Source organism: Oncorhynchus gorbuscha, linkage group LG04 (genome assembly GCF_021184085.1).
Source record: "Oncorhynchus gorbuscha isolate QuinsamMale2020 ecotype Even-year linkage group LG04, OgorEven_v1.0, whole genome shotgun sequence".
Classification (NCBI taxonomy): domain Eukaryota; kingdom Metazoa; phylum Chordata; class Actinopteri; order Salmoniformes; family Salmonidae; genus Oncorhynchus; species Oncorhynchus gorbuscha.
This window is the reverse complement of record NC_060176.1, coordinates 69,348,320-69,372,532: the sequence shown is the minus strand read 5'-3', so window position 1 is coordinate 69,372,532 and position 24,213 is coordinate 69,348,320. Positions and strand designations below refer to the sequence as shown.

The 24,213-nt window shown below is 41.3% G+C and overlaps 1 protein-coding gene across 2 annotated transcripts in view; it reads right to left on the bottom strand.

Moving 5' to 3' along the window:
- Positions 1-23,357: 23,357 nt before the first annotated feature.
- The window catches only part of LOC124034589 (transmembrane protein 161B-like), a 34,189-nt gene continuing 33,333 nt past the window's right edge, over positions 23,358-24,213 (bottom strand). For both annotated transcript variants that reach the window (XM_046347987.1, XM_046347988.1), the window contains one exon: positions 23,358-24,191. In XM_046347987.1, coding sequence (XP_046203943.1) covers positions 23,929-24,191 — 263 coding nt within the window. In that variant the 3' untranslated portion in view covers positions 23,358-23,928. The remainder of the gene's footprint in view (positions 24,192-24,213) is intronic.

Below are 24,213 nucleotides of genomic sequence, written 5' to 3'. Positions count from 1 at the left end.
TGTGGATATCATTTGAAACACACACACACAGACAGACAGACAGACAGACAGACAGACAGACAGACAGACAGACAGACAGACAGACAGACAGACAGACAGACAGACAGACAGACAGACAGACAGACAGACAGACAGACAGACAGACAGACAGACAGACAGACAGACAGACAGACAGACAGACAGACAGACAGACAGACAGAACAGACAGACAGACAGACAGACAGACAGACAGACAGACAGACAGACAGACAGACAGACAGACAGACAGACAGACAGACAGACAGACAGACAGACAGACAGACAGACAGACAGACAGACAGACAGACAGACAGACAGACAGACAGACAGACAGAGGTCAACAGCAGATCCACAACAGTGGTTTTAGGGCCACTGACAGTCACTCAATTAGCTAACCATTTTTAGATTGGTAAGTTAGTCTAGCCAGTTATCTAAACTTGTAATAGTAATAGCCAAATAGGGACCGGGCATGCAAGGCACGTGCTCAGGGACCCTGACCTCCAAGGGGCCACCACTGATTTTGTTAGTCACTCTCACTCAGGTATCATTAACATGGCAAAATGTGTAGAATTGTAGGAAATTTGCTTTAAATCTGCTAAGATTTCTCTTCACCCCATGGCAAAATGGGTAGAACTGCAGAAAACTTGCTTTAAAACTGCAACAACAAAAACTTTTCTCTAAACCATGGCATAATGTGTGGAATTGGAAATTAACTTTAAACGTACATTCTTATCTCCCCAGTCAAAAGGTGGGCCACTAAAAATGTTTGCTCGCCTATTTAGGGCCTCCAAAATGCAAGAGTGGTTTGGTTCTGCATGCATCCGCCAGCTCCGCGCTATAGCAGGGGATCAGCCTTGCGGACAGTGGAGTGTGCAGTGCAGGAAGGGCCAGTCTCCAGTCTCCCCTGGGAACCTCCATTGACTCTTCTGAATGGCCCTAATGACCTGAGCTGCTCCCAGGCCGCCGGCCAACGCTCTAACAGGTGGCATGGCATGCAGGGGTGAAAGATCAAGTCAATGTGTGTGTCAATATGTTACCTAACACAATCAAAGCAGTAAATGGACTCTAAAACACAACCTTATTCATTTTTGTCAAACAGGCTAATTTCAAGTTGTATTTTCAATTACATGAATTACATTCGTATGTGTTTATTTTGGTTCGTTAGGTCAAGTCAACCTTATTGAAAATGAATGGATAAAACCAAACAGAAATCAGAATAAGAGCTCAACCATGCTGTACACGGAGATGAGATTTGGACCCCACATGTTTTTTTTACACTATGGTGTAGAAATGAAAGCATAGATTTAATCAGATCAGGCAGTAGCTGAAGATAGCCGACACCCGCATAGCTGATGTTTAGGTGGTGTCGGAGGTGGAAATGCATTGGAGTTGAGCAGCTGCTCTTGGGATCATTGTCATGCAGCCACACCCGTCTCACTCGCGTTAGAAGTTCAGAACGAGAAAGTGTATCCTATATAGAAATAATGACGCTCAAATTTAAAAACCTTAAACAAAAGAATGATGATTTCGATCAGCCTAATGGAGGTGTAGATTACATCTATCAGCCTAATGGAGGTGTAGATTACATCTGTCAGCCTAATGGAGGTGTAGATTACATATATCAGCCTAATGGAGGTGTAGATTACATCTATCAGCCTAATGGAAGTGTAGATTACATCTATCAGCCTAATGGAGGTGTAGATTACATCTGTCAGCCTAATGGAGGTGTAGATTACATATATCAGCCTAATGGAGGTGTAGATTACATCTATCAGCCTAATGGAAGTGTAGATTACATCTATCAGCCTAATGGAGGTGTAGATTACATATATCAGCCTAATGGAGGTGTAGATTACATCTATCAGCCTAATAGAGGTGTAGATTACATCTATCAGCCTAATGGAAGTGTAGATTACATCTATCAGCCTAATGGAGGTGTAGATTACATCTATCAGCCTAATGGAGGTGTAGATTACATCTATCAGCCTAATGGAGGTGTAGATTACATCTATCAGCCTAATGGAGGTGTAGATTACATCTATCAGCCTAATGGAGGTGTAGATTACAGCTCACATCCCAGTGTTCCAACTGGTAAACAAGGCTGCATTGGATTTCTCTTTTTGTGAATCCGTGCAACCAATGGCAATACTCGCTTTAGGTATAATGCCAGGAGCCGTTTGTGCATTTGACAGCTCTAACACAGTTCCCCCTCCGACACTGTCAAAACAACCGCTATGTGGATGTCGGCTAAAGCGGATCTGATTGAATAGATCTATAAATATGGACACATACTGTAAGAATTCTGTGTGTTCAGCATATTTTCCCAGATTAATAACGAAACATGAAAGAGTTGATGTGTGTATACTATCCTCTGTATGATGACATTCTATTGATCTCACTCTAATCAGAATTGAAATGACATTTCCTGAATGTATAGTAGAGTGTTAAATTGCCGTCATGAGGAACATAGGTTGATCTTCAGGTGTGAAAGGACTGGGCATGTAGCACTCCAGGAATGTATTGTTCATTGTCAGCCTTGATGAAATACAGTGCTGCAAATTAACTCTTATTAGAATTAAGGCATGCAGGAAACATACCCTGTGGCACAATATTGCAGGCATCGGTCGGCTGTGTGTGTGTGTGTGTGTGTGTGTGTGTGTGTGTGTGTGTGTGTGTGTGTGTGTGTGTGTGTGTGTGTGTGTGTGTGTGTGTGTGTGTGTGTGTGTGTGTGTGTGTGTGTGTGTGTGTGTGTGTGTGTGTGTGTGTGTGTGTGTGTGTGTGTGGAGGAGGAGGGAATGCACAGGGTTCTGGATGTTCAAGTATTGGTGTTACACACTATATCAATCTATGACAGTCTACATCCTATCCAACCAAAATGCAATCCACAAACCGATATTTAATTGAATTAGGACAGATTACTCATTGGGTAGACTTTTTTTCCCCCACTCTCTTCGATGCAATGTAATGATAGCACACAATAGGCTTATGGATGAGGACAACACCACTATTTCCATGATCACAATAACAATCTGTCAATCATCCTGCTGTTCCATGTGGGACACTAATATCTCATGACAAATACACCCTCATTGCCCATCCTTAAATAGCTGAATTTCAGGGTATTCAAAACGTTCTTATTATTATCATGACTGGATCTTGAAAGAAATAGAAGTGCCCAACCATTGCCAAGGAGAAACCTTGATCTTATTCTTAGGCTGAAAAAAATATGTATTTGCATTCTTCACCTGGTTCCATTGGATATGAACACTTTAATAAGATGCTTTCTCATTGGACATTCTGAAGGTTGAGGATTCTGCTGCTGATTTTCAGGCTTACAGTGCAGTTCTGCCCAAAGACCACTAGGGGGAAGTCAACCCTGTTTATTCACCTCAGTGAGCCGATCCCTAGAAGTGATCAAATCTAAATATATATTTTAAAAAAATCTATTTAAAATGATCAGTTGATTGGCATTTACTTTGATGGTGTTTTCCGACATGTTGTAACAATTCAAATACATTTCCCAATTTGTTCCTTTTCAGTGTAGAAGTCTCATGAAAGCCCTATTTTTGTCCTTCTGTACTTCAATTATTTTTAGAATATGTCCTACAGAAGGGTCAACTACCAAATCTAACAGCTATTGTGTTTTCATTTTAAAATCACATTTACTGTAGTTCTGTTTTATAAACTACTATGAATGATCATTATATTACTTACACACACACGGGTGCACACACACACACACACACACACACACACACACACACACACACACACACACACACACACACACACACACACACACACACACACACACACACACACACACACACACACACACACACACACACACACACACACACACACACACACACACACAGAGCTCAGACTATCAGAAAGCTTCTAATTAAAGGCCACGCTAGAATGCACCGTAGAGACCCCAGAGGAGCCATGTTCATCTCAATGTGAATGAATGTAAGAGTACTGGTGATTACGAGGAGGGCAGCAAGACATTTCATATGGCTATGAGGAGCAAGCACACCCCAATTTGTCCATGAATAGATGTTACTATGAGAAATGTTCAATATCATGTTTGGGCTCCCTAGTGGTGCAGCGGTCTAAGGCACTGCATCTCTGTGTTAGAGGTGTCACTACAGACACCCTGGTTTGAGTCCAGGCTGTATCACAACTGGCTGTGATTGGGAGGCCCATAGAGCAGTGCACAATTGGCCCAGTGTCGTCTGGATTTACATTTACATTTACATTTAAGTCATTTAGCAGACGCTCTTATCCAGAGCGACTTACAAATTGGTGCATTCACCTTATGACATCGAGTGGAACAGTCACTTTACAATAGTGCATCTAGATCTTAAAGGGGGGGGGGGGGTGAGAGGGATTACTTATTTGGCCGGTGTAGGCCGTCATTGTAAATAAGAATTTGTTCTTAAAACTGACTTGCCTAAGTTTTAAAAAAAATGTTTATCATGACTTGTAAGTACTGATGTTGCCATAGCTGCAGACTGTAGTATTCATATTTCCATATTTAATCATACAACATTTTTTAGGAATCTTTTCTGAAGCACTGTAAATATTCTGGCCAAAATATTTTGTCTATATTCATTAAAATGTAATTGACTGAAATATTAAAGGTTGTACAAATACAATGTGAGTCCCTTCGCTGTACAAAACTTAGGTAAGATGAGATGGTGCGGTACATTTATGTCGACCAACGCTATCATGAACATTTGGTAGAGAAACACTGCCACTAACTAAAACTTTGTTTTCTTGTTCATTCATAACAATAAAATGCTTAAATGTCTCCGTTGTCATAATCAATGAAATGTCTCAATATTCAGCCACAATGGAACTGTAATGTTAACCTGACAAGCATTGTAATGTGACTGAAAATAGCATAACAGGTCTTTCTATTTCAGGGGGGTCTTGACTGGAGATGTTCATAAACCAGGTACAAACTTCTGACATGTTCTGACAATGATGATGAAGGAACGGCAAATAGTGGCATAGCAGGAAGGTTGGGATAGCAACAACGTTGGAATGCTGTGAACTGTGAGGTTGTGCGTTCAAATCCCAGGTGCAGACATGTTGAATACTAATAACTGTAGAAATGAACATGCCCAATGTCATCAAGTATGTTAGTGTGTCAAAAGGTTGAAAACATGGTATGATAAAAGCACTGTGTGTCAAAAGGTTGAAAACATGGTATGATAAAGGCACTGTGTGTCAAAAGGTTGAAAACATGGTATGATAAAAGCACTGTGTGTCAAAAGGTTGAAAACATGGTATGATAAAAGCACTGTGTGTCAAAAGGTTGAAAACATGGTATGATAAAAGCACTGTGTGTCAAAAGGTTGAAAACATGGTATGATAAATGCACTGTGTGTCAAAAGGTTGAAAACATGGTATGATAAAAGCACTGTGTGTCAAAAGGTTGAAAACATGGTATGATGAAAGCACTGTGTGTCAAAAGGTTGAAAACATGGTATGATAAAAGCACTGTGTGTCAAAAGGTTGAAAACATGGTATGATAAAAGCACTGTGTGTCAAAAGGTTGAAAACATGGTATGATAAAAGCACTGTGTGTCAAAAGGTTGAAAACATGGTATGATGAAAGCACTGTGTGTCAAAAGGTTGAAAACATGGTATGATAAAAGCACTGTGTGTCAAAAGGTTGAAAACATGGTATGATAAAAGCACTGTGTGTCAAAAGGTTGAAAACATGGTATGATAAAAGCACTGTGTGTCAAAAGGTTGAAAACATGGTATGATAAAAGCACTGTGTGTCAAAAGGTTGAAAACATGGTATGATAAAAGCACTGTGTGTGAAAAGGTTGAAAACATGGTATGATAAAAGCACTGTGTGTGAAAAGGTTGAAAACATGGTATGATAAAAGCACTGTGTGTGAAAAGGTTGAAAACATGGTATGATAAAAGCACTGTGTGTCAAAAGGTTGAAAACATAGTATGATAAAAGCACTGTGTGTGAAAAGGTTGAAAACATGGTATGATAAAAGCACTGTGTGTCAAAAGGTTGAAAACATAGTATGATAAAAGCACTGTGTGTGAAAAGGTTGAAAACATGGTATGATAAAAGCACTGTGTGTGAAAAGGTTGAGAACATAGTATGATAAAAGCACTGTGTGTGAAAGGTTGAAAACATAGTATGATAAAAGCACTGTGTGTCAAAATGTTGAAAACATAGTATGATAAAAGCACTGTGTGTGAAAGGTTGAGAACATGGTATGATAAAAGCACTGTGTGTGAAAGGTTGAAAACATAGTATGATAAAAGCACTGTGTGTGAAAGGTTGAGAACATGGTATGATAAAAGCACTGTGTGTGAAAGGTTGAAAACATGGTATGATAAAAGCACTGTGTGTGAAAGGTTGAAAACGTGGTATGATAAAAGCACTGTGTGTGAAAGGTTGAAAACATAGTATGATAAAAGCACTGTGTGTGAAAGGTTGAAAACATGGTATGATAAAAGCACTGTGTGTGAAAGGTTGAAAACATAGTATGTTAAAAGCACTGTGTGTGAAAGGTTGAAAACATGGTATGATAAAAGCACTGTGTGTGAAAGGTTGAAAACATAGTATGTTAAAAGCACTGTGTGTAAAAGGTTGAAAATATAGTATGATAAAAGCACTGTGTGTGAAAGGTTGAAAACATAGTATGATAAAAGCACTGTGTGTCAAAAGGTTGAGAACATAGTATGATAAAAGCACTGTGTGTGAAAGGTTGAAAACATAGTATGATAAAAGCACTGTGTGTGAAAGGTTGAGAACATAGTATGATAAAAGCACTGTGTGTCAAAAGGTTGAGAACATAGTATGATAAAAGCACTGTGTGTCAAAAGGTTGAGAACATAGTATGATAAAAGCACTGTGTGTGAAAGGTTGAAAACATAGTATGATAAAAGCACTGTGTGTGAAAGGTTGAGAACATAGTATGATAAAAGCACTGTGTGTGAAAAGGTTGAAAACATAGTATGATAAAAGCACTGTGTGTGAAAAGGTTGAAAACATAGTATGATAAAAGCACTGTGTGTCAAAAGGTTGAAAACATAGTATGATAAAAGCACTGTGTGTGTGAATAACTAGTTCCGTAGACTTGTTTTGCTGTCAAATTGAGCAAACACATCATTTTACGTTGATTTAATTTTTGCCAACGTTTTCTTGTGTTGGAGCTTTGTGACCAACAAAAAATGTAAACTTCAGGTAGCACTTTGATCGAAAAGTTGAGTAACACAAAATAAAAGGCTGTGGAACCAGTTACGTAATTATATTTAGTTGAAAAAAAAAATGTAAAATATTTTTTTTTTACAGTTTACCCTTGTTCAACTGATAAAGATTTTGAAAATAGATTTCATGTTTGAGGAAAAAAGCTATTACTGGACTACAGCTATTGGAATGGTGCATACGATTTACTGTTTTTTTCTCTCAAAAGTACACTACCAGTCAAAAGTTTTTAGAACATCTACTCATTCAATGTTTTTTCTTTATTTTTAATATTTTCTACATTGTAGAATAATAGTGAAGACATCAACACTATGGAATAACACATGTAGTAACCACAGAAGTGTTAAACAAATCTAAATATATTTATATTTGAGATGATTCAAATAGTCACCCTTAGCCTTGATGACAGCTTTGCACACTCTTGGCATTCTCTCAACCAGATTCATGAGGTAGTTGGTACCTGGTATATATTTCAATTAACAGGTGTGCCTTCTTAAAAGTTCATCTGTGGAATTTCTTTCCTTCTTAATTAATGTGTTTGAGCCAATCAGTTGTGCTGTGACAAGGTAGGGGTGGTACACCGAAGATGGTAAAATATTTGGTTAAAGACCAAGACAATATTATAGCAATAACAGCTCAAATAAGCAAAGAGAAACGAGAGTCCATCATTACTTTAAGCTCATTCAATACGGAAAAATTCAAGAAATTTTAGCGTTTCTTTAAGTGCAGTCGCAAAAACCATCAAGTGCTATGATAAAACTGTCTCTCATGAGGACCGCCACAGGAAAAGAAGAGCCAGAGTTACCACTGCTGCAGAGGGTAAGTTCATTAGAGTTAAATGCAACTCAGATTGCAGCCCAATTAAATGCTTCACAGAGTTCAAGTAACATACACATCTCAACATCAACTGTTCATAGGACACTGTGTGAATCAGGCCTTCATGGTCCAATTGCTGAAAAGAAACCACTACTAAAGCGCACCAATAATAATGAGAGACTTGCTGGGGCCAAGAAACACGACCAATGGACATTAGGATATGGATATATGCAATGGATATTTCATAGTTTTGATGTCTTCACTATTATTGTACAATGTGAAAAATAGTCCAAATAAAGATAAACCCTTGAATGAGTAGGTGTGTCAAAACATTTGACTGGTATTGTATATATTTGGCATTAATGATTGTAGAGGATGTCTTGATTAATCACAGCTTTCATTACACATTGGATATATATTATGGAAATGATAGATTTTCTGTATATTTTGTTGGGTAATGTCACATTTTTCTGCCTAATGTGAAAACTGAGTAATGTAGTGTAATTTACAGTACTGTAGCATATTACTTTTAGCACTTCTAAAGGAGATTTGAAACACACATCTTGCATTGTTTACTATTGGCTTGACTGGTAGTTAAAATGACTCAATTAAAAACATGTATGTTGTGCTTTGGTGATTAAACCAATGTTCTCATTACATTTCACAAACTTAGATTATGAATAAATGGTTGTGTGGTGAAACACACAACAATGAATACACAGTGACAGGTTTTGAATGAAAGGCATTACAAGTGTGACCAGTTTGTAGTTTTGTACTAAGAGTTGTGAAAATGTACCACATACTTGCAGTATGTGAGTAAAATCACTTGGGAAGCAAAGCCCCCCCCCCAAAAAAAAATCCATATTACAACATACATGTTGTGATAATTGCGTTGTTTGCTCAATAACCTGTTAGTTCATATGCCTTTGTCACCGTGATATATAGACTGAAGGCAAAGACAATAAGAAGACACAGTGGAAGAATAAATTCAACCACACCTTGTTTTTATCACCAAACCGGATAGCAACCTCTGTCCAGTGAATTCCACAAAGCATATTGCATGTACAGTTACATGACCTACAGTATGGTAAAAGCAAGTTAATGTTTCCGACATTATCAGATCACTAAACATTATTCATTTAGAAGTCGCCAAGACAACAAAAGCTGCCTCCGCTATTCCAGCACCTTTTCAACTTCAACATCATCAAATCACCTCTGCTTAGTCTAATACAGTCAAAACTAAAAGATACCAAAAACAATTTAGTCCAATCAACATAAGCTAAATATGATGTGGCTGTCCATGGTTCTGATTTCTGTGTGTGTGCGCATTCGTGCAAGTAGAAAAACGTGTTGGCTCACACTACTTGTAGAGAAATGTCAGTGCCATCCTCCCCTCTTTCATATTGACGAATCGGTCTATGACTCTGTCATACAGTACACGCTTTAAGTTTTTGTTGTCATAGGCTACCTTGCTAAAATGCTTGCGCACAATCCTAACTTCCATTCATGGGCCACGTTAGCTAGTTAATATTAGACTTTTACATATAGCTACATATTGAACTTCCATCCTCTCAGGCCAGGGGTACAACAATGTATGAATTAATGGTTGGATTAGAATTGCCGTTACAATCATTGGCCAGTACAGAGAATTAAGTAAAACCACAAGTCCATCCATGGCTGATTTAGGAAAGGGCCACTTTTAGCTAGCCACCTGAAGACAACAACAATTCCAAGATGCAACACTTCAAGTTTTTCTGTCAACGACTATATGCTCTCAATGGGATTTGATAGGAGTGACTCCAAATCCAAGCTGGCTTCCCTTGACACTTTTTTTGGTGCACCAGGACCATTCACAGTTGAGCTCGCAAAGTATAGTTTGTTTAAAATGTTTTAATGTTTTATTGGTCCATTTTTGGGGGAAGCCTGGCTTCTCTTGGCATCCACGAATACACGGCACCGCATACTTGAGAAAATAATACCAAAGCAGGCCACGTTTTTCCTTTTTTCAAATCTGAAGTAGAATTGCAAAAATGATCTACATGTATAAAAACAGGTCAGAGGTGTCCAGGAGAACCGAAGTGTCCTCTTTTGAGCCATTCATTCTACAAGGTCAGGTCATTCAGGGAGCAGCTCCTCTTTATTGCTACTTCTTCCAGTTCCAATAACACAATGGTTGAATTCCTATTCTCCCTCAGAGACCTCGTGATTAAAGGGACACCTCTCCAGAAGATTCCATCATTCTTAATGTGAGATGGGGCTCTGGAGGGGTACGCCAACCCCCCAAAGGGGTGCTCTGTTGCCCTCTGTGGTGAACAGACTGATCTGAATGGGCCCCTTTCAAGGGAAAGAAAAGAGCCTCACCGGAGGTTGGTTTTGGGATCTGTCTCATTGATCCAGCTGCCTTTGAAATGAATGTATTGGCCCAGTTTCCCCTGTTCATATGGAGTATGGACAATGGCACTCAGCCTTTATTATAGCGCTGTACTATTCAAGGAATGCCTCATAATGCCTGAGTTTGAGTATGACTCCCCTGTCGTACAACTCATCACCTCACTCCAACATACAAGGACATCAGAGGACAGGCAAAGCAAATCAAATAGAGAATGGCTAAATTAATTTCAGTTGGTACAAGGACTTCCATTTAGTCTAAAGTGTCACTCCAGGCTAAATGAAAAGATATGACGACCAAACAATATTGAACGCTATCTTGAGACTGGTTTACAATGAAGCCGAAAATGTGTCCTCAAAAGTAACTCGATGGAGGCCTTGGAAAGCCAAAATGAACACAAGTAATTTACAGTGAGGGGCTTATCAGAGCATTTTCATTATCAGTCTAGTTGACAGGCTGATGCTAAGCCTCACCCTGTTAGGAGCACAACCAGGACAGAGCCAAATGTGAGGAAGACATCAGGGATGAAAAGGCCAGTTACTAAAGTTCATTTCTTTATTTGTTTCTGTTTAACTTTGGAACTGTAAAATGCTGTTGCCTGTAGCCAGTTTACACATGCTACTGTAACTCCTGAAATCAATCAAAGCAGTGGTGTAGTGTCATAATGTAAACAAACAACAATGCTATGTATTACATTCAAGCAGCACTTTTCACTGCGGTCTTAAAACACTCATAATTGCATGGGGTTAATTCATCCCATCCACTGACAATATGTAGCATCCACCTGGGTGATGCACGGCAGCCATTTTGGATTGTAAATAACATGGTGGGCTTTTCAACACATGGGTCGTGTTCCCCTGCTCAGACGTTACATGCGTCAACCAATGATTGCGTGCCACATCATCAACTGTGCTGTCAGGGACCAGATTGCTATAACACGATGTGGTTAGCTGATACGTAAAATACCTATCCAGGTGTTGTAAGATCTGGCATGCATCAGTATGACTGACTGACTGTCATCAGATTCCTGCTTACCATATCAGAGTGAGTCTAACTTTCCTCCACATTAAACCAAATAAGTTAAACAGGTCATAAGACATGACAAAGAAAATTACAAAACAAATGGCACTTTATTTAAATGCAAGACTCAAATTCAGACAATTTGAGTCTTGAATTTAAATGTAAATTCAGACAATGTATAAAATCAGTCAGTTTTTCCACTGAGTAAAAATAAGTAATTACTTGCCTGTTATAGTCTACAGAGAACTGTTAAATCATTGGGAATAATTTCACTATACACACACAGTGTGCCAAACAGTATAAACATGATGAAGTGCCACTTGGCTTCTTAAAAGTCCAATATCTTGAAAACTTTACTGCTGACATGCAAAACACTTTGGGACTGTATCAACAGTAGACCAAGGAAAAAAAGAGCAAATGATAGTTTTTGAGTGTAGTTTTCCTTTAACCCATGCAACATCTGAGCAGGGTAACTCAGCCCTTTACACAGGGAGTCTTTGGCAAGGCATCACTTCTGTCCATTTGTTTTGTAATGAACACACGTATCAGACAATACTGAAACACTAGGAAATAATTCAAATTGAAGCTAATGTTTTTCACTGGTAACATATGGATTAATATGAGTCTGGACACTATTGTCACGTGGCCTAACTCTTTCTAATCATCCTCCAACAGCTGCCTGAAGGTATGATCAATTTAGTTCTAAAGTCAAATACTACAACAGATGCCATCATAATAATAATGCTGATAATGGATTGGATTTATATAGAGCCTTTCTACCGAGGTACTGAAAGCACTTTACATAGTAAGTGGGAAACTCACCTCATCCACAACCAATGATGACTCACTATATTAACACTTGTACATTGGAAAATTGCTGCATTATTGAGTCAGAAACTGGCAACATTTTCAGAGCTTTCAAGAAGAGGTACATTCATGTATGCCATGCCTCTAGTGGCACTCTTCATTCCGTCCTACAGTGGGTCATTCCTGCAGCGGGTCATTCCTAGTGGGTCATCCCTGCAGTGGGTCATCCATGCAGTGGGTCCCTCCCACAGTGGGTCATCCCTACAGTGGGTCCTTCCTGCAGTGTCCACGACTCTGGCGCATAGAGCTCAAGTGATCAGTGGTCTAAAGGTCCTCGATAATATTTCAGAGCAAACCGGTTAAAAAAATACAAATGTTTTAGATAATATAGTCTTGAATGTAACCTCTCATGCAGTTTAAGTGTAATGGTTACTCAATCATGCCACTGCTGGCCTAGCCTGGCCACTGGGATAGGAACCCTCAGACATAAAATATTTGCTTTTCCTTGTGCTTTGCTTCAACTTGGTCAATTAGCAACCAGTTAGTCAGTAAATGGAAATTCTTGAGATTGAAAACAACTTTAAAAAATAATATATATTTTAATTTAAAGACAAACTAAACCAGAAGTAATAAACATATTGAGATGTAGAAATACTGTTGAACCCAAATAAAGAAATAAAAAATCGAAAAACCGCAAATGGTGACAGACGAGACAAACAATGCCTTTTTGGCCAATGCATTGTAAACGTATCTCAGCTTCTCCTCGATTGACAAATTAAAGATACAATTTGCAATTAATTTGTCTTGAACACATTTCTGAACTGAAACATTGTACAGTCCAATAACACATTGTTTGGTGTTAAGATTAGAAATGATTAGATACAGGCCCTCAAATACTGTATATACTGAACAGAAATATAAACACAACATGCAATAATTTCAGTGAGTTTACAGAGTTACAGTTCATATGAGGAAATCAGTCAATTGAAATAAATGAATTAGGCCCAGCCATTGGTGGGCATAGGGCCACCCACTGGGGAGACAGCTTTTCCGCACAAAAGGGCTTTATTACAGACAGGCATACACCTCAGTTTCATCAGCTGTCTGGGTGGCTGGCCTCAGACGATCCCACAGGTGAAAATGCCAGACGTGGAGGTCCTGGGCTGGTGTGGTTAAAAGTGGTCTGCGGTTGTGAGGCCGGTTGGACGTACTGCCAAATTCTCTAAAACGTCATTGGAGGCGGTTTATGGTAGAGAAATTGACTTTAAATTCTCTGGCAACAGCTCTGGTGGACATTCCTGCAGTCTACATGCCAATTGCACGCTCCCTCAAAACTTGAGACATCTGTGGAATTGTGTTTTGTGACAAAAGCGCACATTTTAGAGTGGCCTTTTATTATCCCCAGCACAAGGTGCACCTGTGTAATGATCATGCTGTTTAATCAGCTTCTTGTTATGGCAGACCTGTCTGGTGGATGGATTATTTTGGCAAAGGAGAAATGCTCATTAACATGGATGTAAACAAATGTGTCCATATGGAACATTCCTGGGATTTCTTTTATTTCAGCTCATGAAATATGGGATCAACGCTTCACATGTTGCATTTATATTTTTGTTCAGTATACAATAAAGGAAAAAAAAAAAGATTTAACTTAAAACGTGGTGTTCGTAGAGGTTCAATAAATCTTCTGTTGAACTAGTCACGAGGCATATGGCTGGTAATAAGAGCCATGTGCAGCCCTTAACCGTTGAAGGTAACAATTTAAATCACAGACGCCAAACACTCATCATAAGAACAAGCTGAAATTAGGCAGGATTGATACATTCAGTGTACACACTCCCCACCTTTCAAGAGAGGAACAAGTTAAGGTAAGACTGACAGAAATCCTTCACAGGAAACAAAACAATGATTTTGTCATCCGATATAATGCTGTGTGAACATGTTAAAGGTTGACTCAGTGAAATGACATTGCCACGAGCAGCACAGCAGATATTGAGACAAGCGAGATGCAAGACTTCACTCTCACACAGTATCTGTGCATGTGCACGGGTTCGCTTCACGCTGTTCACAGCTTGGTAGCCAGGGCACCAAAACAGCGGAGAAGTTGAGCTTCGCGCTTCAACGCTCTTAGTTGTTGTGGAAATTGACCAACTATGCGGTTTACTTTCTGCATCTACGTCACATCGCTGAATCTACATATCAATACGGAGTTAGTGTTACGATAACCATTGACCAAAACAAAGCTCTCTCTGAACTCTGATGAGTATACTGCAATGATCAAGGGGGCTCCCGAGTGGTGCAGCAGTCTAAGGCACTGCATCTCAGTGCTAGAGGCGTCACTACAGACACCCTGGTTCGAATCCAGGCTGTATCATAACCAGCCGTAATTGGGAGTCCCATACGGCGTCGCACAATTGGCCCAGCGTCGTCTGGGTTTGGCCGGCGTAGGCAAAACCCGTCAAGTAGACATAGGCCTACAATCAGAGTAGTGTCCAGACACAACTGTCTTTTATTCCTGAACGGGCTGGACAATCATCCCTGTGTTTAAGCACATGACTGTGTGTGTGTGCGCGCATGTCAGTAAGCCTGTGAAAGTTGCTGCACATAAAAGATATGCACAAGCGTATGAGTACACACTTGTGCTCTATTGATTCCTCATTAGGACTCTGAAGACAGAAGGCCGCAGAGTTGCTGTATGTTCAAAACTAGCAGACATCAAATCTAAAGCTCACTGGAAGGGTCAGTCTAACTTGGCATCTCTTTCAAAAAAATATTCCTACATTCACAGAAAATCATAGTTTCTCTACTGGCTCTACAATGGGTGGAGGAGGGGAGAAGAGAGTGGAGGAGGGAAGATTGGAGGAGGGGAGAAGAGAGTGGAGGAGGGTGGAGGAGAGTAGAGGGTCGAGGGTGGAGGATGGGAGGGGAGGGTGGAGGAAAAGAGTCTGTGGCTTATAAGTGGCAGTTGACTTAACTCTTCTCCTCTTGATCAAAATGCCCTTTTAGTTTTTAACCGCTAGGCTACCTGCTGCCCACGGGCATAATGTATGCCAACATGACAGCAGGGATCTTACTCACATTCACATAGATACATACACATGACACATACACACATGCCAATCTTAGTTAACCCAGAACTAAAGTATCGTGTAATTGGTAAAATGCTCATTTAAAGTTCTGGTTCCACACGTTAAGAGAAGATATCGAAAAAGGATCAGACCCGGAACGAAGACATCCACCTTCTCTCTCTCTGCAGGTTACGGCATGTCTATGGGTCAAATGTCCCCGGTCCTTCCGAAATCGTGATTTGTCCAAAGTACCGGAACTAATACCGCTCGTTATCTCACGCATCCCATTGCATCATTACAGATCTACAATACAATTTCTGTTTACTTTAGTCTGCACACACGAGTATTAATCTACAGGGCACACCTGTAAAAGAGACATTGGTATGTTTTTCCTGTCAAACTAAAAGATGAAATAAAACATCTACAGATGCTATTCCCTTGAACATGCCCTGTGTGCTGCCCTACCTGACTGCTGTCACAGCTTGTCAGAAGGGGCACAAGTTTCTCTCAGCTCTTTCAGTATGTCACAGTTTGTACCAGGGTCAGGTAATATATACACCACAAACCATAAGAACACATTGCACAGTTTCAAGTCATGGGATCTCAGCAAGGAATGTCCCAGTGAGGTTCCCATCCTCCTCATCCAACAGGAATAGCAGCGCTTCCAGCTGTCCCTTTTCAAACCGTGACTTGCGAGCAGTGGTTTAGCTCTCATGTCCCATCACACCATCCACAGGTCCCAAGCCCCCACCACAGCATGCAGAGACAAGGTCGTTTCTACTGCTCTGTTTAAGACTGTACGCACATTGAGTGTACAAAATATTATGAACACCTGCTCTTTCCATGACAGACTGACCAAGGAAATCCAGGTGAAAGCTACTGAATGATCCCTTATTGATGACACTTGTTCAATCCACTTCAAATTCCGTGTAGATGAAGGAGGGACAACAGGGTAAAGGACTTGTAAGCTTTCTGACATGGTGTGTGTGTGTGTGCCATTCAGAGGGTGGATGGGCAAGACAAATATTTAAGTGCCTTTGAAAGGGGTATGGTAGTAGGTGCCAGGCGCACTGATTTGAGTGTCAAGAACTGCAACACTGCTGAGTTTTTCATGCGCAACAGTTTTCCGTCTGTATCAAGAATGGTCCACCCCCCAAAGGACATCCAGCCAACTTGATATAACTTTGGGAAGCACTGGACTCAACATGGGCCAGCATCCCTGTGGAACACTATCGACACCATGCCCCGACGAATTGAGGCAACTCAATATTAGGAAGGTGTAGGGCTGTGGTGGTCCTGAAATTTTGTCAGCCGGTGAAAATAACTGCCGGTGTCACTGTAATTGACCGTCAATTAACATAAACACATTTAGCATCTCCTGGCTTCCACGCAGCCTACAAGCCACTGATGTAGAACTTTGGAACATCTACATTTTAAAAAGTCTAATAAATCAATGTAATATAGCCTACACCATCACGACAAATCCATTACAGGTCTAAAGAAACATGATATGAAGAATAGGTAGCCTATTTCAGAAGAGCAGAATCTGGCTATGCCATATGGCTCTGGACGCAGACAAAAATTGCATAGAATTCCGTGGTATTATTTTACACTATAAAGAAAATATTTTTGAACATATAGTGGGGCAAAAAAGTATTTAGTCAGTCACCAATTGTGCAAGTTCTCCCACTTAAAAAGATGAGAGGCCTGTAATTTTCATCATAGGTACACTTCAACTATGACAGACAAAATTAGAAAAAAAATAATATTATTATGGCGGTTAATAAGTATTTGGTCAATAACAAAAGTTTCTCAATACTTTGTTATATACCCTTTGTTGGCAATGACAGAGGTCAAACGCTTTTGGTCTCAGCTCTCTGCAGGTCATTCACTAGGTCCCCCCGTGTGGTTCTGGGATTTTTGCTCACCGTTCTTGTGATCATTTTGACCCCACGGGGTGAGATCTTGCGTGGAGCCCCAGATCGAGGGAGATTATCAGTGTTCTTGTATGTCTTCCATTTCCTAATAATTTCTCCCACAGTTGATTTCTTCAAACCAAGCTGCTTACCTATTGCAGATTCAGTCTTCCCAGCCTGGTGCAGGTCTACAATTTTGTTTCTGGTGTCCTTTGACAGCTCTTTGGGTCTTGGCCATAGCGGAGTTTGGAGTGTGACTGTTTGAGGTTGTGGACAGGTGTATTTCATACTGATAGCAAGTTCAAACAGGTGCCATTAATACAGGTAACGAGTGGAGGACAGAGGAGCCTCTTAAAGAAGAAGTTACAGGTCTGTGAGAGCCAGAAATCTTGCTTGTTTGTAGGTGACCAAATACTTATTTTACACCATAATTTGCAAATAAATTCATGAAAAATCCTACAATGTGATTTTCTAGATTTTTTCCCCTCATTTTGTCTGTCATAGTTGAAGTGTACCTATGATGACAATTACAGACCTCTTTCATTTTTAAGTGAGGGGGCATGCACAATTGGTGGCTGATGAAATACTTTTTTGCCTCACTATAGCTGAATAAAACACAAAGGTCATTTTTCAAACGATTTCTGTGGGAGAGCGCACACATGGCTATTCTGTGTTAGGTTAACAAAGAAACAAGTTCTCCTATATGCTTAATTTAGAGTTATTTCTGCAACATTAGTTGTGATAAACGTTGGGCTATATGTTTAGATTTTTAATACATTCTAAGCCTGCATAATGCGACTGAGGATTTGAAAAAAATTGCATTAAAGGCATGACCTCTGCTTTGTTTCTTGTGCAGGCTGCACACACTTCATCAGTAACGCCCCCTTAAAAACCCATGCCTTTTGCAGCCAAAGTGGACATTATGCCCTTGGGCTGAACATAATCATTATAATTCCCTTCTCCCGGCTGCCAATCGCCTTGCTCCAAAGCACCTCTCACTCACATGGCTCTCTCAGATATTTCAATTATTTTTAACCAATGCCCGTCATGTGATCGTGTCCTTCTTACAGGCATCTCAGCTAAATTGGCTACAAGTGAAGACAGACACACGCAACTGCGCTCGTCCCTCTTATCGAATTCCGAGGCGCATACTGAAGATGTTAGAACTGTCCACATTTACATTGTCAGCCAACAAGATGAGTGAAGGGCAAACGAAGGGCAAAAACACTAGCCTATGTCAAGCTGCTATCCACCGTACCACAAAAGTTTACCTATTACCTATGGTCAACTTGCCCTTCTGTGCAAGAAATAAATATTCTAAACATAGTCTGAGACAGTTATGAGATGTGATAGATCCCAAATGAATACAACCACTCACATCAAAATTAATTTTAAAAGCAATGAGGCTGATGCAACAGATCAGCACGTTTAACTTAAAATCTTGATAATTATATTTATATTATAAGCTGAGGAATGTGCACACGGCAGTAGGGAAAACACTAATTTTAATGGTAGGTTTATTTGAACAGTGAGAGACAGAATAACAACAAAAAAAAACCTCTCAATCAGAAAGATTTCTGTCTTCCAGGTGTCTTTTATACAGGTAACGAGCTGAGATTAGGAGCACACTCTTAAAGGGAGTGCTCCTAATCTCAGTTTGTTACCTGTATAAAAGACACAGAAGCAATCCATCAATCAGATTCCAAACTCTCCACCATGGCCAAGACCAAAGAGCTCTCCAAGGATGTCAGGGACAAGATTGTAGACCTACACAAGGCTGGAATGGGCTATAAGACCATCGCCAAGCAGCTTGGTGAGAAGGTGACAACAAATTCGCAAATGGAAGAAACATAAAAGAACTGCCAATCTCCCTCAGCCTGGGGCTCCATGCAAGATCTCACCTCGTGGAGTTGCAATGATCATGAGAACGGTGAGGAATCAGCCCAGAACTACACGGGAGGATCTTGTCAATGATTTCAAGGCAGCTGGGACCATAGTCACCAAGAAAACAATTGGTAACACACTTCGCTGTGAAGGACTGAAATCCTGCAGCCCCCACAAGGTCTCTCTGCTCAAGAAAACACATATACATACCCGTCTGAAGTTTGCAAATGAACATCTGAATGATTCAGAGGACAACTGGGTGAAAGTGTTGTGGTCAGATGAGACCAAAATGGAGCTCTTTCGGCATCAACTCAACTCACCGCGTTTGGAGGAGGAGGAGGAATGCTGTCTATGGCCCCAAGAACACCATCCCCACTGTCAAACATGGAGGTGGAAACATTATGCTTTGGGGGTGTTTTTCTGCTAAGGGGACAGGACAACTTCACCGCATCAAAGGGATGATGAACGGGGCCATGTACTGTCAAATCTTGGGTGAGAACCTTCCTCCTTCAGCCAGGGCATTGAAAATGGGTCGTGGATGGATATTCCAGCATGAATATGACCCAAAACACACGGCCAAGGCAACAAAGGAGTGGCTCAAGAAGAAGCACAATAAGGTCCTGGAGTGGCCTAGCCAGTCTCCAGACCTTAATCCCATAGAAAATCTGTGGGGGGAGCTGAAGGTTCGAGTTGCCAAACGTCAGCCTCGAAACCTTAATGACTTGGAGAAGATCTGCAAAGAGGCGTGGGACAAAATCCCTTCTGAGATGTGTGCAAACCTGGTGGCCAATTACAAGAAACGTCTGACCTCTGATTGCCAACAAGGGTTTTGCAACCAAGTACTAAATCATGTTTTGCAGAGGGGTCAAATACTTCCCTCATTAAAATGCAAATCAATTTATAACATTTTTGTGGATTTTGTTGTTGTTATTGTCTCTCACTGTTCAAATAAACCGACCATTAAAATTATAGACTGATAATTTCTTTGTCAGTGGGCAAACGTACAAAATCAGCAGGGGATCATACTTCTTCCCCTCAATGTACATAGCTGATGACCCCTGGACTGTTTCAATAACACGGTACCTCATTTTGTTTACCTGTCGGCCCCAGCCTCAAACTCAGGTCCTGTATGTACCTAATTGACCCGCTCTGCCCAGTCATCACCTTACCCGTTGTTGTCTTAGCTCTCCTGATCAACACATGTGTTTGCTTTATGCATCTCTCTAAAGTCAGTATGGCTTGTCTACTGCTGTATTGGCTAGTTTTTATATCACTGTAGAGCCCTCAGTCCCGCTCAAAATGCCTTAGATAGCTCTTTTGTTCCACCCCACACACGTGGCGACCTCACCTGGCTTAATTGGTGCCTCCAGAGACGAAACCTCTCATCACTCAACGCCTAGGTTTACATCCACGGTACTCACATCCTACCATAGTCTGTACATTATGCCCTGAATCTATTCTACTATGCCCGAAAATCTGCTCCTTCTATTCTCTGTCCCCAAAGCACTAGACTACCAGTTCTTATAGCCTTTAGCAATGCCCTTATCCTACTCCTCCTCTTCTTCTGATGATGTTGAGGTTAACCCAGGCCATGTAGCCCTCAGTTCCATTCCTTTTCCCCAGGCGCTATCATTTGTTGACTTTTGTAACCGTAAAAGCCATGGTTTCATGCATGTTAACATCAGAAGCCTCCTCCCTAAGTGTGTTTTATTCATTGCTTTAGCGCAGTCCTCCAACCCTGATGTCCTAGCCGTGTCTGAATCCTGGCTTAGGAAAGCAACCAAAAATTCAGAAATTTCCATCCCCAACTACAACATTTTCCACCAAGATAGGACTGCCAAAGGGGGTGGAGTTGCAATCTACTGCAGAGATAGCCTGCAGAGGTCTGTCATGCTATCCAAGTCTGTGCCCAAACAGTTCGAGCTTCTACTTTTAAAAATCCACCTTTCCAGGAATAAGTCTCTCACTGTTGTTATTGACCCCCCTCAGCCCCCAGCGGTGCCCTGGACACCATATGTGAATTAACTGCCCTCCATTGTACTGTTAGGTGACCTAAACTGGGATATGCTTAACACCCCAGCTGTCCTACAATCTAAGCTAGATGCCCTCGATCTCACACAAATTAGCAAGGAACCTATCAGGTACAACCCCAAATCCGTAAACACGGGCACCTTCATAGATATCATCCTGACCAACCTGCCCTCTAAATACACCTCTGCTGTCTTCAACTAGGATCTCAGCGATCACTGCCTGCATCCATAATGGGTCCGCGGTCAAACGACCACCCCTCATCACTGTCAAACGCTCCCTAAAACACTTCAGCGAACAGGCCTTTCCAATCGACCTGGCCCGGGTATCCTGGAAGGATATTGACCTCATTCTGTCAGTTGAGGATGCCTGGTTATTCTTTAAAAGTGCCTTCCTCACCATCTTAAATAAGCATGCCCTATTAAAAAAAAATTAGAACTAAGAACAGATAAAGCCCCTGGTTCACTCCAGACTTGACTGCCCTTGAGCAGCACAAAAACATCATGTGGCGTACTGCATTAGCATCGAATAGCCAAAATCTAACATATACAAATCAGCTGGGCTAGACAATCTAGACACTCTCTTTCTAAAATTATCCACCACAAATAGTTGCAACCCCTATTTCTAGCCTGTTCAACCTCTTTCATATTGTCTGAGATCCCTAAAGATTGGAAAACTGCCGCGTTCATCCCCCTCTTCAAAGGGGGAGACAATCAAGACCCAAACAGTTAAGGGCCTATATCTATTCTACCCTGCCTTTCTAGAGTCTTCGAAAGCCAAGTTAACAAACAGATCACCAACCATTTTGAATCCCACCGTACCTACTCCGCTCTGCAATCTGGCTTCCGAGCTGGTCATGGGTGCACCTCAGCCCCGCTCAAGGTCCTAAACAATATCATAACCTCCATCAATAAAAGACAGTACTGTGCAGCCGTCTTCATCAACCTGACCAAGGCTTTCGACTCTGTCAATCACCACATACTTATCGGGAGAATCCACAGCCTTGGTTTCTCAAATGACTGCTTCGCTGGTTCACCAACTACTTCTCAGATATACATTACTGTTTCAAATCGGAGGGCCTGTTGTCCGGACCTCTGGCAGTCTCTACGGGGGTGCCACAAGGTTCAATTCTCGGGCTGACTCTTTTCTCTGTATACATTAATGATGTCGCTATTGCTGCTGGTATTTCTCTGATCCACCTCTACGCCAGACGACACCATTCTGGATACTTCTGGCCCTTCTTTGGACCCTGTGTTAACAAACATCCAGACAAGCTTCAATGCCATGCAACACTCCTTCCGTGGCCTCCAACTGCTCTTAAATGCAAGTAAAACTAAATGCATGCTCTTCAACCGATTGCTGCCCGCACCCGCCCACCTGTCTAGCATCACGACACTGGACAGTTCTGACTTAGAATATGTGGACAACTACAAATACCTAAGTGTCTGGTTATACTGTAAACTCTCCCTCCAGACTCACATTAAGCATCTCCAATCCAAAATTACATCTAGAATCGGCATCCTATTTCACAACAAAGCATCCATCCCTCATGCTATCCTACCAATCCTTGACTTCGGCGATGTCATTTCCAAATTAGCCCCCGACACTACTCAGCAAACTGGATGTAGTCTATCACAGTGCCATTCGTCTTGTCACCAAAGCCCCATATACTACCCACCACTGCAACTTGTATGCGCTCATTGGCTGGCCCTTGCTTCAGATTTGTAGCCAAACCTACTGGTTCCAGGTCATCTATAAGTCTTGCTAGGTAAAGCCCCACCTTATCTCAGCTCACTGGTCACCACAGCAGCACCCACCCGTAGCACATGCTCCACCAAGTATATTTCACTGGTCATCCCAAAAGCCAACTCCTCCTTTGGCCACCTTTCCTTCCAGTTCTCTGCTGCCAATGACTGGAATTAATTGCAAAAATCTCTACTTGCACATTTCATCTTCTGCACATCTATCACTCCAGTGTTAATGCTAAATTGTAATTACTTCACCGCTATGGTCTACTTATTGCCTTATACCTCCTAATCTTACTACATTTGCACACACTGTATATTGATTTTTCTATTGTGCTTTTGACTGTATGTTTGTTAATCCCATGTTGTTTGTTGTTTGTGTCGCACTGCTTTGCTCCATCTTGGCCTGCTCGCATTTGTAAATGAGAAGTTGTTCTCAACTGGCCTACCTGGTTAAATAAAGGTGAAATAAAACATAAAAATAGAGGCCATCAAAATTGCATAGCCTATAGAAATGTTGCACATGAGCTCATGGGCTCACATGGAGTGTTTGATTTTCAATTTCTTTGCATTGATGTCAGAGTGACAATAGTGTGCTGGGTACCAGGCAGTAAGCAGGTTTGGTAGTCTACTAATGACCATCAGCAGCAGAGCTTGGAGAAGCCAAGTTACCGTAACTAAATGGTCACATGGAATTTGACTGCTGTCATGAACGCCAGTGTGGCGGTAATACGGTCACCATAACAGCCCCTAGGAAGGTGTTCTTAATGTTTTGTACACTCAGTGTATATTATCACTACCCTCATTTACATTAGTCTCATAGTAAGGATTTGTGAATCCTGCTCTCAAAAATAAGGTTGTAAAAAAAAAAGTTTAGAGTCATCCATGGAGGAAGCATTAGGGCACCTAATGACAACTCAGTCACTTCTGAACAGGCCTGGAACAGAGCCTTGTGGGACACCACACTGACCCTGGGGCAATGCTGCTATGCCGCCATAAGATACTGATGATAGAAGAGGCCGAATATTGATGTGGAGAAGAGGCAGGCAGCGATCCACCAGGTGAAGAAGGAGAGGAGGCCGCGGAAAAGCAGGGGGGTGAACACTGTCCGCAAGCCCCCGAGAGCCACTGACAGGTGGGCCTCCACCTCCGGCCCTGGAGCTGCAGTTGGTGCTGCCACCATGGCAGGGTCAGAGTCCAGCAGACAGGGGAAGTCTTCCTCAGGGTACACACCCCAGGAATGTCCACCTATAACACAGAGAGTAGGGGG